Here is a 17,827-nt window from a genome sequence, read left to right as displayed (position 1 = left end):
ACAGAACAATCTACAGCACTTTTCATGACGGGTTCAGATTTCAGAAATTTTACCTCTGATCTGGGGTCTGTTTTTTAAGGCGACAGTGAATGCTATGAAGAAACCGACACTGCCTACGTCTTCCTCTGGGTGTCTGTACGTCATCACGTTTTCAATGGAATCGATGGGACATTCACAGCCATTATAAAAGACCAAAATGTATAGAGACCGTCCTTTCTCGTCGTGCGCTGAAGCGTGAAGGCCATCGGACTTGCCTCGTTCCAAATCGTTGTCTAACCAGCAATATTTCTCCGGTCATGTTTTCAGTCGTTATAGTTTGTTAAAAACATCATAATGTAGTTAATTTGAACCGTTTTATAGCAATTTATATCCGTTTAGTGCGATTTTGAGGAATTTTTGTTGTGCACTCTGAAAGTTTGGACACGTTTTGGGGTGTCGTCGTTGGTGGTGGACATTTCGAAGACAGAGGACATCTATCGACCAAAATACGTTATAAACATAGAAAGGATACATTGCCCAAGAATCTGATGGAAGAACAGCTCAAAGTAAGCAATATTTAATATGATAAATCGTTTTCTGTCGAAATATTTTAAACGCATATTTCGCCATTTTGTTTGGTATAGCTTCACTTGGCCAACCCTGTATTGAAAAGTAAGGATAATTTTAAAAATGTAAATCAGCGGTTGCATTAAGAACTAATTTGTCTTTCGATTGCTGTCAACCTGTATTTTTAGTCAAGTATATGATTAGCTTTCAATTAAACTAGATCACTCTGATAGATGACGTCAGACATATTGAGCTTGATTTCCTAGTATTTTTATTGTGTAACCACGGTTTTGTATGGCTAAATATGCACCTTTTCGAACAAACTGTATATGTATATTGTAAAATGATGTTTACAGGAGTGTCATCGGAAGAATTCTGAGAAGGTTAGTGAAAAATGAATATATTTTGGCGGTGATTACGTTATAGCGCTCTTTGGCTGGAATCGATGCTCTGGTAACGTTTGCACATGTGGTATGCTAACTTATCGATTTATTGTGTTTTCGCTGAAAAAACGCTTAGAAAATCTGAAATATGGTCTGAAATCACAAAACTGGTCTTTCCATTGCTATGCTTGTCTATTTTTATGAAATGTTTATGATGAGTAAATTGGTCATACACGTTGCTCTATCTAGTAATTCTAGTCGATTTGCGATGGTCGGTGCAATTGTAAACTGTGATTTCTACCTGAAATATGCACTTTTTTCTACACAAAACTAATCCTATACCATGAATATGTTATCAGACTGTCATCTGAAGAGGTTTTTCTTGGTTAGTGGATATCAATATCTTAGTTGAGCCGAATTGGTGATAGCACCTGAAGGAGTAAGAAACTGATGGAGTTAGAATAGTGGTGTATTTTGCTAACGTGTTTAGCTAATAGATTTACATATTTTGTCTTCCCTGTAAAACATTTTAAAAATCTGAAAATGGTGGCTTTATTCACAAGATCTGTATCTTTCATCTGGTGTCTTGGACTTGTGATTTAATGATATTTAGATGCTACTATCTACTTGTGAAGCTATGCTAGCTATGCTAATCAGTGTGTGGGGGATGGGGGTGCTCCCGGACCCGGGTAGAGGCTCGTTAGAGGTTAAAACATGTTGGTTTTACAGACTCGGATAGGGAGAGGTTGAAAATGTCAGTGAAACAACATGCCATTGGTCAGCGTATGCTCGCATACACATCCTGGTAATCTGTCTGGCCCTACGGCCTTGGGAATGTTGACCTGTTTAAAGGTCTTACTCGCATCGGCTGCGAAGAGCGTGATCATAAAGTCTTCTGGAACAGCTGGTGCTCTCATGCATGTTTCAGTGTTATTTGTCTCGAAGCGAGCATAGAAGTAGTTTAGCTCGTCTGGTAGGCTTGTGTCACTGGGCAGCTTCGGCTGTGCTCCTTTGTAGTCTGTAATGGTTTGCAGGCACTACCACATCTGATGAGGTCAGAGCCAGTGTAGTACGACTCGATCTTAGTCCTGTATTGACACATTGCCTGTTTGATGGTTCGTCGGAGGGCATAGTGGGATTTCTAATAAGCTTCCGGGTTAGACTCCCGTTCCTTGAAAGGGGCACCTCTAGCCTTTAGCTCAGTGCGGATGCTGCCTGTAATCCATGGCTTCTGGTTGGGGTATGTGCGTACGGTCACGTGGGGACGACGTCATCGATGCACTTATTGATGAAGCCAATGGCAGATGTGTGTTCCTCCTCAATGCCATTGGAGGAATCCCGGAACATAATCCAGTCTGTGCTAGCAAAACAGTCCTGTAGCTTAGCATCTGCGTCATCTGACCACTTTTTATTCATCTAGTCACTGGTGCTTCCATGGAATTATGGTCAGATTTGCCAAATGGAGGGCGAGGGAGAGCTTTGGATCTTCCAACTTCTATAGAAACTAGAAGGTGTTTTCTATCCAATAATAACAATAATATGCATATTGTACGATCAAGAATTTAGCACGAGGCAGTTTAATTTGGAGACACAAATATGCTAATGCGGAACAGCACCCCCTATAGTTCCAAGAAGTTAAGCAGACCACCATAGTCCCTGTGCCCAAGAACACTAAGGTAACCTGCCTAAATTACTACTGACCCATAGCACTCACATCTGTAGCCATAAAGTGCTTTGAAAGGCTGGTTATGGCTCACATCAACACTATTATCCCAGAAACCCTAGACCCACTAATTTGCATACCACCCCAACAGTTCCAATGATGATGCAATCTCTATTGCACTCCACACTGCCCTTTCCCACCTGGACAAAAGGAACACCTATGTGAGAATGTTGAGAGCTTCAAGTTATTTGGTGTTCACTTCACCAGCGAACTAACCTGGTCCAAGCACAACAAGACAGTTGTGAAGACGACACGACAAATCTATTCCCCCTCAGGAGGCTGATAAGTTTGGCATGGGTCCTCAAAAATGTTCTACAGCTGCAACATCGAGAGCGCCCTGACTGGTTGCATCACTGTCTGGTATGGCAACTGCTCGGCCTCCGACCACAAGGCACTACAGAGGGTAGTGCGTTTGGCCCAGTACATGGGGTCAAGCTTCCTGCCATCCAGGACCTCTATACCAGGCAGTGTCAGAGGAAGGCCCTTAAAATTGTCAGACTCCAGCCACCCTAGTCATAGAATGTTCTCTCTGCTACCGTACGTCAAGCAGTATCGAAGTACCAAGTCTAGGTCCAAGAGGCTTCTGAACAGCTTCTACCCCCAAGCCATAAGACTCCTGAAGATCTAATCAAAGGGCTACCCAGACTATTTGCATTGCCCCCCTTCCTCCCATTTTCCACCACTGCTACTCTCTGTTGTTATCATCTATGCATAGTCACTTTAATAACTCTACCTACAGTACATATTACCTCAACTAACCGGTGCCCCTGCACATTGACTCTGTACCTGTACCCCCCTGTATATAGTCTCGCTATTGTTATTTTACTGCTGCTCTTTAATTACTTATTCCTTTTATTTATTTTTCTTATTCATATATATTTTTTAACTGCATTGTTGGTTAGGGGCTCGTAAGTATGCATTTCACTGTAAGGTTGTATTCAGCACATGTGACTAATAACATTTGATTTGATTCTTCTATAGTATGCTCCCACAATGGTTTCTTCTTCTGTCCAGCACTTGACAACCCGCATATTCTTCCTTTTTCTAACATTTCAACCATTGCTGCTACCACCCTACTAGCTGTGCCCCATAAGATCGGTCGTATCATCGAGAGCAGCCCGGCAGACCGCTGCGGGAGCCTGAAGGTGGGTGACCGGATCCTGGCTGTCAATGGGCAGTCCATCATCAGCATGCCCCACGCTGACATTGTCAAGCTCATCAAAGATGCCGGTCTCACCGTCACCCTTCACATCATACCGGAGGAAGGTGAGTCTATATATAAATATAATAATATATATAAATTTATATATATATATATATATATAGTAAGAGAGAGAGAGAGAGAGATGGAGAAGAGAGGTAGAGAGTAGAGAGAGAGAAGAGAGAGAGAGAGAGAAGAGTATAGAGAGACGAGAGAAGAGAGAGAAGAAGAGAGAGATGATGAGAGAGGAGAGAGAGAGAGAGAGAGGAGATGATGAGAAGAGAGGAGATGAGAGAGAGTAGAGAGTGAAGTGACGAGAGAGATGAGAGAGAGGAGAGAGAGAGAGCGAGATGAGAGGAGATAGAGAGAGAGGAGAGCAGAGAAGAGAGAAAATGAGAGAGAGAGAGAGAGAAGGAAGACGAGAGAGAGAGAGAGAGAGAGAGAGAGAGAGAGAGATGCTCCATAGACTGTTGCTGTGTCTCTAGATGCTCCATAGACTGTTGCTGTGTTTTTACAATCACACATTTCAGAAGTGGTCAATTTTCAAAATTGTTAACACTTGTAATGCTCCCTGTGTTATGTCATGGTCTTTTAACTCATCTTTCACATCTGAGTCATTCATGAGAACTGCAGGTTTATTCTAAAAAAAAAAAGATAATGATAGGCTCACTGTTTTTGTGCAGAATAAGTAAGTAGACTTGTGCTAGTCGGAACGACTCATAGGAGCAGGCGCCTATCTCCTGTTTCTGTAGCATGAAGCAGCTTAAAGTACACCCCCTGGACAGAATGCTAGTCTATCACAGGGCCTTACACCGAATCTATCTCCTTAATGCTGAGATGTATTGTGTCCCGTTTTTACAGTCTTTGTTTTAATTATTTTTTTATTAAGGGTTGGTCACCATTGAGACCTGGGTTTAATTTGCAAGGGAGCCCTGTAAACATGAACATACAATAAATAACATCAATACAATAAATAAATATAACAAGATTAATCAAAACAAACACAACTCTCACATATCACCTCCCTTAAACTCCATCTAAACTTTCCAATGGAGACCAGCAAGTCTAATTTCAAGGTGGCCTGAAGGCCGTTTCATGAGCTGGGGGCATACAAACTAAAAGCACTGCAGTCAGAGATAGTAGTCAACCAATCCAGATTAAGATCACCCAAAATTCCTAATTCAGATTCAGCATAGTTAGATAGCAAGTCAGACCATTGGCTAAGAGCACATGTTGAGGCAGAGAGAGTGTGATAAATTCCCACTAGCGTAAATGGGGCATTATTACCAAGGCCCACATTTAGGACTAGACATTCAAATTGCTTAGAGACAGATGTATTTTTTGTATTTATACAGGTTTTTCTCATTGAGATTAAATCTCTTTTTCAAGAAAGACCTGGTCCAACAGAAGCAGGGGGAACAAAGTTTCAGACAAAACAAATTACATATACTAACACATCATTGAACAAAACTATGGACACACATACAGTACAACAATTACATATTATGTAAAGAAACATGAATTTCACAAAAAACAGCTGGGGAGTGAACATTTTATTAACCACGGTCATGGAACAGGACAAGGCAGCATCTGGACAGAATGTAGGAGGGCAATCAACATAGTGATGGAGTCCAGGTTTGTCCAATGAAGCGCAGGTGCACGTAACAATGGTGACAGGTGTGCCTAATGATAGGCAGTCTGGCGCCAGAGAGGGAGAGCGGGAGCAGGCGTGACAGTACCCCCCCTAGGGGCGCCACCCAGCATCCCACCTGGGCGAGCCTGACGGGCCGGCCGAGGCATGGGTGCTGGACAAGCCGTCTGGGGGCGTAGAAGCCTGACGATACGGTAGAGAATTAGGAGCCTGGTGAGCCGGCTCAGGCGTGGGAGCCTGACGATCCGGCTGGGGCGTGAAATCCCGATGATCCTAATGAGGCGTGGGAGCCTAACGAACCGGCTGAGGCGTGGGAGCCTGAAGGCCGGCTGAAGCATGACGTGGGTGTGGGCGCCTGCTGAGCCCACCGAGGCAAGATGACCTCTCAAGCCAGCTATGGCGTGTAAGCCTGACGAGCTAGCTGAAGTACCCCCGGTTCCCTCGGCGATAGCACCCAGACCCGACATCACCAACCGAAACTCCCAAATGCATCTTTTAGTTGTGTCAGCATTCTGTGAGGATCTACGCCAGGGACGAGAAGCAGGTACAGAGAGAGAACCTTTAATTAACCATAGACATGGAACAGAACAGGACAGTGTCTGGACAGGAACACACTATGACATTAATGCTGACACAGGGATCAAACCAAATAAACAGATATAGGAGGGGCAATCAACATAGTGATACAGTCCAGGTGGGTCCAATGAAGCACAGGTGCGTTTAACGGTGGTGACAGGTGTGCGTAATGATAGGCAGTCTGTCGCCCTCGAGCGCCAGAGAGGAAGAGTGAGAGCAGGTGTAACAATACCAGTGTTTAAGCCTTTGCAAGGTCAATGATGACCAGCCAATGGCGCTGTAGAGATCACAATGTGTTAGACGTTTTTGACAGATACATATGGTGACACCACCACCTCTGCCAAGTCTGTCAGATCTTAAAACATTATAACCAGTCAGAGACACGTCAGTATCCAGCACAGTCTTATTTAGCACGCTTCAGATATAACCAGAATCTCTAATATTATGCTCAGTTGGTAACCCCCTATTTGAAAATACCATTTGGCTAGCTTGAATTTGTATAGATACAAGATTGTCCAGAACTGTACCATTGGGAATTTCCTTTGAGCGAGGACGTGGATAAAAACAAGAGTCAGGGTTAACTGCAGTATGATGATAATGCTTTTAATTTATGGTTGGGATTACCTGTGCGGAACACAGGATGTTGAAAAGTCAATGTCTCAGCGCAGCCTTGAGAAATGCGGGGACAGGGTCCAGGCACCAAGATGATTTGGATGGACCCCATCTTCTCTGTAGAGCATTTTCTGTTTCCAAAAGGTGTCAAAGTAATCCACAAAAGTAACTCCAACAGAACTACAGACTCCTAGACAGTCGTGTAGTGCCAGCAACCTACTGAATATTTCACTGCCACGACTCAGTGATAGCACTGGTCCTGAAGTAATTGGATGCTTGTTGGAGTCTTTCAGAGTTCCAATCAGTTCTTTAAAATCCTTCTCAGCGTAAAACAGTAGGACACGGCCTAGTTATGTGCTGTACCCAAGACCCAGGATAGCTCAAGGTTTCTACCCCGGGAGCCAAGATGTTTCTCAGTATAGAGCTGCTGATGATAACGGCTGGTGGAATTGCAGAGGAGCTTCGGCAGTTTTTGTGCCTCCCGCCGGCCGCAAAACCCATTATGGCTGATGGAGTAGCCGGTGCTTCAGACACCCTCGAGGTCGGTGAGAGGAGGAGCGCGTCCGAGGCCAAATCTGAAACAGAAGGAGTCCGGATAGGGGGACGATGGCGTGGGAATCTCCGAAGGCAAGAGGAGCAGCGAGGACAGGGTCCAGGCACRAAGATGATTTGGATGGACCCCATCCTCTCTGTAGAGCTGTTCGGCAACTATTTGTTGCCAAGCTGCCCAACGCCAAAGAAGCCCCATTCACCACAGGCTGCTTTCCTCCATTTGGCCTACAGCGGGTGACGAGCTTCCATGGTTGGACAGCAGGATTTGTGATAGTAACATCCGCTAAATCCACCAGAAGCAGCTGTCCTGCTCCATTTCCCAGGGGAGTGGGAGGCTTCTTTGGGGAGTGGTCCCTGGAAGGCATTGGCCATTCAGTCAAGGAGCGTTGACATGGTGGTGATTCTCAACACATTTGGAACGGTGTCCAGCCAGTGGTGTAGAAAAGGAGAACGGGGCGGGGGTACTTTCCCCAGTAGATTGTGTACGTTATTAACTTCTTTGGACTGCAAGCCCGACGTCGGTACAGTTATGACAACAGCCAGCTCAAGTGCAGGGCGCGAAATTCAAAATATATATTTTTGAAATATTTAACTTTCACACATTAACAAGTCCAATACAGCATTTGAAAGATAAACATCTTGTGAATCCAAAAATCCGATTTTTAAAATGTTTTACAGCGAAAACACCACGTATATTTATGTTAGCTCACCACCAAATACAAAAAAGGACAGACATTTTTCACAGCACAGGTAGCATGCACAAAACCAACCTAACTAACCAAGAACCAACCAAACTAACCAAGAAACAACTTCATCAGATGACAGTCTTATAACATGTTATTCAATAAATCTATGTTTTGTTCAAAAAATTTGCATATTTGAGCTATAAATCAGTTTTACATTGCAGCTACCATCACAGCTAKCGTCAGAAATYGCACCGAKGCAGCCAGAGTAATTACAGACACCAACGTCAAATACCRAAATACTCATCATAAAACATTTCTGAAAAATACATGGTGTACAGCAAATGAAAGACAGGCATCTTGTGATTCCAGCCAATATTTCCGATTTATTAAGTGTTTTACAGCGAAAACCCAATATAGCATTATATTAGCTTACCACAATAGCCAGAAACACAAGCCATTTACCAGCAGCGAAAGTTAGCGATCGTAACAAACCAGCAAAAGATATATAATTTTTGACTAACCTTGATAAGCTTCATCAGATGACAGTCCTATAACATCAGGTTATACATACACTTATGTTTTGTTCGAAAATGTGCATATTTAGAGCTGAAATCAGTGGTTATACATTGTGCTAACGTAGCATCTTTTTCCCACAACGTCCGGATATTTTTCTGTCACTCACATATTCTGACCAAATAACTATACATAAACGTTACTAAAAAATACATTATGTATAGGAAATGATAGATACACTAGTTGTTAATGCAATCGCAGTGTTAGAATTCTAAAAATAACTTAATTACGACATAAGGCTTACGTTATGGCGAGAGAGTGCCCAAAATCTGGGCGCAAAACTAATAGTACACAAGTTCGACAGATATATGAAATAGCATCATAAAATGGGTACTACTTTTGATGAGCTTCCATCAGAATGTTGTACAAGGGGTCCTTTGTCGGGAACAATCGTTGTTTGGTTTTAGAACGTCCTTTTTCCCTCTTGAATTAGCAAGCACACTAGCCAAGTGGCGCGAAGCTCTCCTTCCTGAACAAAGGCACACAACGCAACACGCCTAACGTCCCGAATAAATTTCAATAATCTAATAAAACTATATTGAAAAAACATACTTTACGATGATATTGTCACATTTATCAAATAAAATCAAAGCCGGAGATAGTAGCCGTCTATAACGACAGCWTTTCAGAAGGCAATCCCAGGTCCCTCCTCGCGCTTTCCAGGAAACAGGAAATGGGTGACACGTCATGCCAAGAGCTTTTATTCCACCTCAGACCAAGATAAACACTCCATTTCTTCTCTCACTGCCTCTTGACATCTAGTGGAAGGTGTATGACGTGCATGTATACTAATACGTATCATGCCCATTTATAGGCAGGCCCTAGAACAGAGCATCGTTTTCAGACTTTCCACTTCCTGGTCAGAAAGTTTGCTGCCAAATGAGTTCTGTTTTACTCACAGATATAATTCAAACGGTTTTAGAAACTAGAGAGTGTTTTKTATCCAATAGTAATAATAATATMCATATTGTACGAGCAAGAATTGAGTACGAGGCCGTTTGAAATGGGCACCTTTTATCAGAGCTACTCAATACTGCCCCTGCAGCCCAAACAGGTTAATCTGTTTGCTAAGAGTAGCCACTTCTTCCCAATAGTCCTCCGCAAGTAAACGATTGTTGCATCGGAACTCCAGTTGGTCCACATTTCCCGGTTGATAGCATAGTAAATACAGCTCCTGCAGCGCATGAAATGATTGCTTTTTCCCCTGACGGGGAAGTCTCCATGACAAGAGACATGTTGCAGAGATAGCGATTTCAGGCAGAATATATGTATTTTTTAAGAGACAATAACTGATATATTTTTCCAGACCTACAGTATACAGGCCGTCCGTAAATACACCCAATACAAAAACAATCTTAAACAAAGTAGACTCTAGCCTGTTAAACGTAACTTTCTGCAACAAACAATTCACTCATACAAATTCATGCACTCGATCTCCTTCAAGTCAAAGAGTGGGTGTGGTTGTTGAGGCATCCCCGGATGAGATCAAACTTTATTTGTCACACGCAATGAATGCAAAAAGTGTAGACCTTACCGTAAAATGCTTACTTACAAACGCTTAACCAACAYTGCAGTTCAAGAAGAGTTAAGAAAATATTTACCAATTAAACTAAAGTAAAAAACGAAAGTAAAAAATTATAAAAAGTAACACAATAAACAATAACAATAATGGGGCTATATACAGAGGGTACCGGTACCGAGTCAATGTACAGTTTAGTCGAGGTAATTTGTACATGTAGGTAGGGGTGAAGTGACTATGCATAGACAATAAATATTGAGTAGCAGCAGTGTACAACACAAATGGGGGGGGGGGCAATGTAAAAGGTCCGGTGGCCATTTGATTAATTGTTCTTATGGCTTGGGGGTAGAAGCTGTTTCTTGAACCAACCAATTCATCCAAAAGTGAAAATGCTGCCCCTATCCCTAAAAAGTTAATGAATGTTGGCTTGTTAATGAGGGCCTTTTCCTGTAGTCCACGATCAGCTCCTTTGTCTTGCTCACATTGAGGGAGACGTTGTTGTCCTTGCACCACACTGCCAGGTCTCTGACCTCCTCCCTATAGGCTGTCTCATTGTTGTCGGTGATCAGGTCTACCACTGTTGTGTCGTCAGCAAACATAATGATGGTGTTGGAGTCATGTTTGGCCACGGAGTCGTGCGTGACCACAAGGAGTGGAATAGGAGATGGTAATACCTGGTTAATACCAGGTGATGTTGTTCGGTTTACAAGTGAGTTTTTAATGCCTCGAGTTTTGAAACGTGCCCTTTTGATTATTATAAACATTTTGTGCTAAGAGTTAGTTGGGTCATTCTACGAAAATGGTGGCCCGGCCTTATTCCCTAGGAAACCACTTAAAAGTGTGAGATAATGACACATTTTTTATTTAAGTGTTTTATTATCAATAAACATATGTAAGACAGTTATATTGCGAAACATGTTTTATATATATTGTAGAGCACAGTCAATACCATGAAATTGGCTTGTCAGGAGTCATGGTTTAGTGACAGATTTTGAGTTTTAAAATATATTTTTCTCCCTCTTTAAATGTCATAATACAAAGGAAAGTATTATATTTATTTAGTGGACTGCTTAAAAAACTCAAATATCAAATAAATATTACAAATAATTTACAAGTAATAGCTGTCCCTCAATTTCATGTCACTGGTGTTAAAATGTATAAAAAGTACCACTTTGAAAAAATACAACATCCTTGCCAAATTCTTTGGTTCATTGCAAATATTCTACAGACAGCGCAGGGATGCTGACCCACACCGCAGAGCAGTCTACCTTAAACAAAAACACCAGACTTACTTAAAGGATTTAGAGAGTCAAAAAAGAAATAGAGTGAAGGATCTCACATAAAGAGAAAAAAGACAAGAGCAAAGGAAATGGCGGGTCAGACAGGAAAAACACAGAGAGATTGAGAGCAGGAATGACAGTGTTGACCCACCCATCCTCTCCAGACAGTGAACCCAGTACTGCAAAGTCAGAATTAAGACAATGTGTCTGTAGGAAGACGTATGTACTCTGTATCTACAGAGTTACTTAAAAGGGATAGTTCACCCAAATTATAAATTACATATTTGTTTCCTGACCATGTATGCAGTCTATGGACAAGGTATGACAGCAAGCCATGCTTTTGTTTACCTGGCCACTGTTTCAAATGCTAATTCTTTTGCATTTGTGGCACAAAACCAAAGCATTGATTGCTGTCATACCTTGTCCATAGACTGCTTACACGGTAAGGAAACCAATATGTAATTTCGTAACTATCCCTTTAAGTAGGCCTATACAATATTTGTCACATGGCACAAGAATTGATATATACTGTTTTAACAAGCTATGTAGTTTTGTGGATAGGCGTGAGCCGCGTGACAGAGTAGGACATTATTTGTAATAKAAAATATTGCTAATAAATTGATAAAATTTGTTTGAAATAATCTTATGTTTGTCATTGGTTTCACATTGTGTCACTGGTGTTACACTGCATCACTGGTTATACTGTATGGCATATTGGTGCTCTGGCATCAGAGTTGCCCAATTTAATTTAATATGTTTTTTGAATATACCTAACTGTTGCTACATTCATTTGTAAACATTTTAAGCATATGATCATTCCATTTTGATGACTCAACCTAAATTATTCTTTATGTTTAAAAAAACAAAACAATAGTATAAATGGAAAAATGTCAAACAATATAATTTACACATGCATGTTAAAAGTAAATGATTACTAATCCAAACAATTTCTTAGTATTATCATTAACCTTTACTCCCTTTGATTCAAATGCATATTAAATACTGAAATTACATTCTAGAAAGCCTGAATTGTCATCTAAAATATAGGTAACCAGTGACAAAAAGGCAGCACAATTTTTTTAAACGTAATGTAGAAAAAAGAAAAAATATATGTTATGCTGTCATTTATGCTGATTTATAATGTTAAGGGGTTAACCTCTCTGCGCACAGATCCCTTTAGCGGGATCATTTCCCTAAACAACCGCTGAATTGCTTTTGTGAGTGTATCAATCAATGCTACAACAGCTAGCCCCAAATTAGCATGGTCACGAAAGTCAGAAAAGCAATAAAATTAATCGCTTACCTTTGATAATCTTCGGATGTTTGCACTCACGAGACTCCCAGTTACACAACAAATGTTCTTTTTGTTTGATAAATATTACTTTTATAACAAGAAAACGCCATTTGGGTTGCGCGTTATGTTCAGAAGACTACAACCTCGTTCCGTTCGACGAAAATTCCAAAAAGTATCCGTAATGGTCGTAGAAACATGTCAAATGTTTTTTATAATCAATCCTCAGGTTGTTTTTAACAAACATAATCGATAATATTTCAACCGGACCGTAACCTATTCAATAAGAGAGAAAGAAAATGGAGAGCTCCCCTCTCGCGCACAGGAACTATTCAGAGGACACCTACTTTTTGACTACTTTTGAAAAATCTCGTTCATTTTTCAAAATAAAAGCCTGAAACTATGTCTAAAGCCTGGTCACAGCCTGAGGAAGCCATTGGAAAAGGAATCTGGTTGATACCCGTTTAAATGGAAGAAATACTGGCCAGGAAACACAGATTTTATAAAAATAATATCACTTCCGGGTTAGATTTTCTCAGGTTTTCGCCTGCAGAATCAGTTTTGTTATACTCACGGACAATATTTTGACAGTTTTGGAAACTTTGGAGTGTTTTCTATCCTAATCTGTAAATTATATGCATATTCTACGATCTGGACCTGAGAAATAGTCAGTTTACCTTGGGGACGTTATTTAAAAAATAAACATCTGACCCCTAGCGTCAAGAAGTTAACTATTATCTGACTATAAGTTGATTTTAAAAAAAGCAACAATTGTAAAAGTTGGCTGTTCATAAAGCCATAATTTTCATAGAATGACCCAGCTGTGAAAGTTATGATATTAACTTCAAAGTGAAAAATAATATCTTGACGAGACAAACCTGGATGAATAATTAAGCAATAAGGCACGAGTAGGTGTGGTATATGGCCAATATACCACGACCACGACAACACACCGCGGAGTGCCTGGACACAGCCCTTAGCCGTGGTATATTGGCCATATACCTCAAACCCCCGAGGTGCCTTATTGCCATAATAAAATGGTTACCAACATAATTAGAGCATTAAAAATAAATGTTTTGTCATACCCGTGGTATACGGTCTGATATACCATGGCTGTCAGTCAATCAGCATTCAGGGCTCGAACCACCCAGTTTATAATGTCTGTTAGGGGTCGATGGAAAGGGAAAATAGAAAGAGAGACAAAGAGAGAGATATAAATATATAAAAATGGCGAGAGAGAGAACAGCGCCAACATCTTTGGGGACTAAAGTGACATTTCTGACATGTCCTTTTCTTATTATGTCATGTTAATTTTTCAATTAGTTTTCAATTAGATTTCTCCTGTTCCCTCTGCTCAGGGCACACAGTGTTGTTTTGTGTCAACTGTTGCTATGGAACCTCTCCATTACTACTACGAAGCATATCTGTTGTTACCATGAAAACTCAATTTCTCCATCTCAGATCCCAACTCAGGGCCCAGCTCAGAGAAGCAGAGCCCCATGACCCAGAAACACAGCCCCCAGGCACAGCCCAGCCCTGTAGCCACCCAGCCCAGCCAAGGAGCCTCCCAGGCAGGCCCAGCACCACCAACAGCCCAGCCAGGCCAAGTACCAGCAGTAGACACCCAGCCGGCCCCGGGAGCAGCCGTCCAGCCAAACCCGCCAGGGGCCCAGCAGAGCCCGGTCGCCCAGCCGCCCAGTCACCCTCCCCCACTCTACCTCCACGATGGAAGGTATGTAGAGAGAGAGGAATGCTTGAACCTATCTGTCAGTGACAGTCATTATTGTCACAAGTCACAACAACAGTTATTAGGATGCTTCTCCTATGTAGTTTGGACATGGCGTTTTGTGTGTGTGTGCATGACGGATTGTGTGAGGGTGGATTTTGGTTGTGTGTGTACATGTGTGCGGGGTGGGGGGCATATGCTAAGATTGTAGATGTTTGTATACATTTACAGATGTGTGTACCTGTACGTGTGTGTGTGTGTGTGTGTGTGTGTGTGTGTGTGTGTGTTTGTGTTGTGTGTGTGGTGTGTGTGTGTGTGTGTGTGTGTGTGTGTGTGTGTGTGTGTGTGTGTGTGTGTGTGTGTGTGTGTGTGCGTGTGTGTGTGTTGTTTGAGCAGGCGCTACAGTATAATATTGCATGCTATAAACTTCAGCAGGTGACAGGTAAGCAGTCTCAGTCTCTCTCTATCTCTCTCGCTTCTCTCTGCTCCGTTGTGTAACACACCACTTAACTGATGCCAAAGTGAATAATTTACCTTTGGATATCCTCATTATAATACCTAGCGCCCAGCCGTAGGGCTACTATGTTCCCCGTCACACCCAGAGAGAACTGCCTTCGTGAAGGGTGGGCATTTGTGTGTGTGTGTGTATGTGTGTATCACACCCAAAAAGAGCATGGAGGCGCTACCAGGAGACAGGCCAGTACATCAGGAGACGTGGAGGAGGCCGTAGGAGGGCAACAACCCAGCAGCAGGACCGCTACCTCCGCCTTTGAGCAGGAGGAGCACTGCCAGAGCCCTGCAAAATGACCTCCAGCAGTTGCTTCCTAAGTGGACAGTTTGATTTCACAGAAGTGTGATTGACTTGGAGTTACATTGTGTTGTTTAAGTGTTCCCTTTATTTTTTTGAGCAGTGTATGTTATATCAAATCAAATTTAATTTGTCACGTGCGCCGAGACCTTACAGTGAAATGCTTACTTACAGGCTCTAACCAATAGTGCAAAAAGGTATTAGGTGAACAATAGGTCAGTAAAGAAATAAAAACAACAGTAAAAAGACAGTTGAAAATAACAGTAGCGAGGCTATATACAGAACACCGGTTAGTCAGGCTGATTGGCTAGTATGTACATGAATGTATAGTTAAAGTGACTATGCATATATGATAAACAGAGTAGCGGTGGGTGGCGGGTGGCGGGACACAATGCAGATAGCCCGGTTAGCCAATGTGCGGGAGCACTGGTTGGTCGGGCCAATTGAGTTAGTATGTACATGAATGTATAGTTAAAGTGACTATGCATATATGATAAACAGAGTAGCAGCAGCGTAAAAGAGGGGTTGGGGGGGCACACAATGCAAATAGTCTGGGTAGCCATTTGATTACCTGTCCAGGAGTCTTATGGCTTGGGGGTAAAACTGTTGAGAAGCTTTTTTGTCCTAGACTTGGCACTCCGGTACCGCTTGCCATGCGGTAGCAGAGAGAACAGTCTCTGACTTGGGGGGACTGGAGTCTTTCACCATTTTTAGGGCCTTCCTCTGACATTGTCTGGTATTAAGGTCCTGGATGGCAGGGAGCTCGGCCCCAGTGAAGTACTGAGCCGTACGCACTACCTTCTGTAGGTCCTTACGGTAAGATGCCAAGCAGTTGCCATACCAAGCAGTGATGCAGCCAGTCAAGATGGTCTCAATGGTGCAGCTGTAGAACCTTTTGAGGATCTGAGTGCCCATGCCAAATCTTTTCAGCCTCCTTGGCGAAGAAACGTTGTCGTGCCCTCTTCACGACTGTATTGATGTGTTTGAACCATGATAGGTCCTTAGTAATGTGGACACTAAGGCCAAGGGAAGGGTGCCTATTGAAAGAGCTAGAGTCCTACAGTTTCTGGCTCTAACTCCCAGGGTTAGATAGAGGGTTAAAGTCTGAAGGTTTTGTGTATGTGTTTGTGTGTGTGTGCACTACAAAGGGAGTAGGGTGCCATTTTGGACTCAACCCTCTGTCTGTTGTCCACAGGTCAGAGGTGAAAGCCAGGCAGGATGTGAAACCAGACATCTGCCAGCCTCCGTTCACCGACTACCGGCAGCCCCCCGTCGACTACCGGCACCCTCCAGTGGCTGATTACCGGCAGCCGCCCACGCTGGACTACCGGCACCCTCCTCCCCTCATCGACTACAGACAGCACTCGACATCACTCGCTGCACAGTTCCCTCTAGCACAGTTTCCCCCAGACTTCAGACCACAGGTAAGACTGAATATCCCAGACTTCCCTACTACAGTACACACCATACCATAGCCCAGAATTAGCCCAGAATTCCATAGTACAAACAACACTCAAAAGCTGCACAGCTTCCACAGTTACCCCAGACTTCAGACCACAGGTAAGACTACTACACATCAACGTTAAGACTACAAATCCCAGAATCCTCTTTAACAGACAACACTCAGTGGACAGTTGCATTTATTTTATTTCACCTTTATTTAACCAGCTAGGCTAGTTGAGAACAAGTTCTCATTTGCAACTGCGACCTGGCCAAGATAAAGCATAGTAATTCGACACATGCAACAACAGAGTTACACATGGAATAAACAAAACATACAGTCAATAATACAGTAGAAAAYATAAGTCTATATACAATGTGAGCAAATGAGGTGAGATAATGGAGGTAAAGGCAAAAAAAAGGCCATGGTGGCGAGATAAATACAATATAGCAAGTAAAACACTGGAATGGTAGATTTGCAGTGGAAAAATGTGCAAAGTAGAAATATAAATAATGGGGTGCAAAGGAGCAAAATAAATAAATACAGTAGGGGAAGCGGTAGTTGTTTGGGCTAAATTATAGATGGGCTATGTACAGGTGCAGTAATCTGTGAGCTGCTCTGACAGCTGGTGCTTAAAGCTAGTGAGGGAGATAAGTGTTTCCAGCTTCATAGATGTTTGCAGTTCGTTCCAGTCATTGGCAGCAGAGAACTGGAAGGAAAGACGACAAAAGGAGGAATTGGCTTTGGGGGTGACCCGTGATATATACCTGCTGGAGCGCGTGCTACGAGTGGGTGCCGCTATGGTGACCAGTGAGCTGAGATAAGGCGGGGCTTTACCTAGCAGAGACTTGTAGATAACCTGTAGCCAGTTGGTTAGGCGATGAGTATGAAGCGAGGGCCAACGAACGAAAGCGTACAGGTCGCAATGGTGGGTAGTGTATGGGGCTTTGGTGACAAAACGGATGGCACTGTGATAGACTGCATCCAGTTTGTTGAGTAGTGTGTTGGAGGATATTTTATAGATGACATCACTGAAGTCGAGGATCGGTAGGATGGTCAGTTTTACGAGGGTGTTTGGCAGCATGAGTGAAGGATGCTTTGTTGCTATATAGGAAGCCGATTCTAGATTTAATTTTGGATTGGAGATGCTTAATGTGAGTCTGGAAGGAGAGTTTACAGTCTAACCAGACACCTAGGTATTTGTAGTTGTCCACGTATTCTAATGCCGAGCCGTCCAGAGTAGTGATGCTGGACGGGCG

The 17,827-nt window shown here is 42.6% G+C and overlaps 2 protein-coding genes across 2 annotated transcripts in view; both read left to right on the top strand.

Moving 5' to 3' along the window:
• The window catches only part of LOC111973858 (transcription initiation factor TFIID subunit 4-like), a 747,250-nt gene that overhangs the window by 656,038 nt on the left and 73,385 nt on the right, over positions 1-17,827 (top strand). The gene's annotated exons all lie outside the window — the stretch shown is intronic.
• LOC111973855 (membrane-associated guanylate kinase, WW and PDZ domain-containing protein 2-like) overlaps positions 1-17,827 on the top strand; it is a 91,649-nt gene that overhangs the window by 57,748 nt on the left and 16,074 nt on the right. Inside the window, exons 6-8 of the mRNA XM_024001288.2 lie at positions 3,733-3,918; positions 14,055-14,325; positions 16,323-16,551. Of these exons, the coding sequence (XP_023857056.2) occupies positions 3,733-3,918; positions 14,055-14,325; positions 16,323-16,551 (686 nt within the window). The remainder of the gene's footprint in view (positions 1-3,732; positions 3,919-14,054; positions 14,326-16,322; positions 16,552-17,827) is intronic.

This window comes from Salvelinus sp. IW2-2015, linkage group LG15 (assembly GCF_002910315.2).
Source record: "Salvelinus sp. IW2-2015 linkage group LG15, ASM291031v2, whole genome shotgun sequence".
Classification (NCBI taxonomy): domain Eukaryota; kingdom Metazoa; phylum Chordata; class Actinopteri; order Salmoniformes; family Salmonidae; genus Salvelinus; species Salvelinus sp. IW2-2015.
The sequence above is the reverse complement of the archived record's forward strand: the minus strand, read 5'-3'. Positions and strand labels throughout refer to the sequence as shown.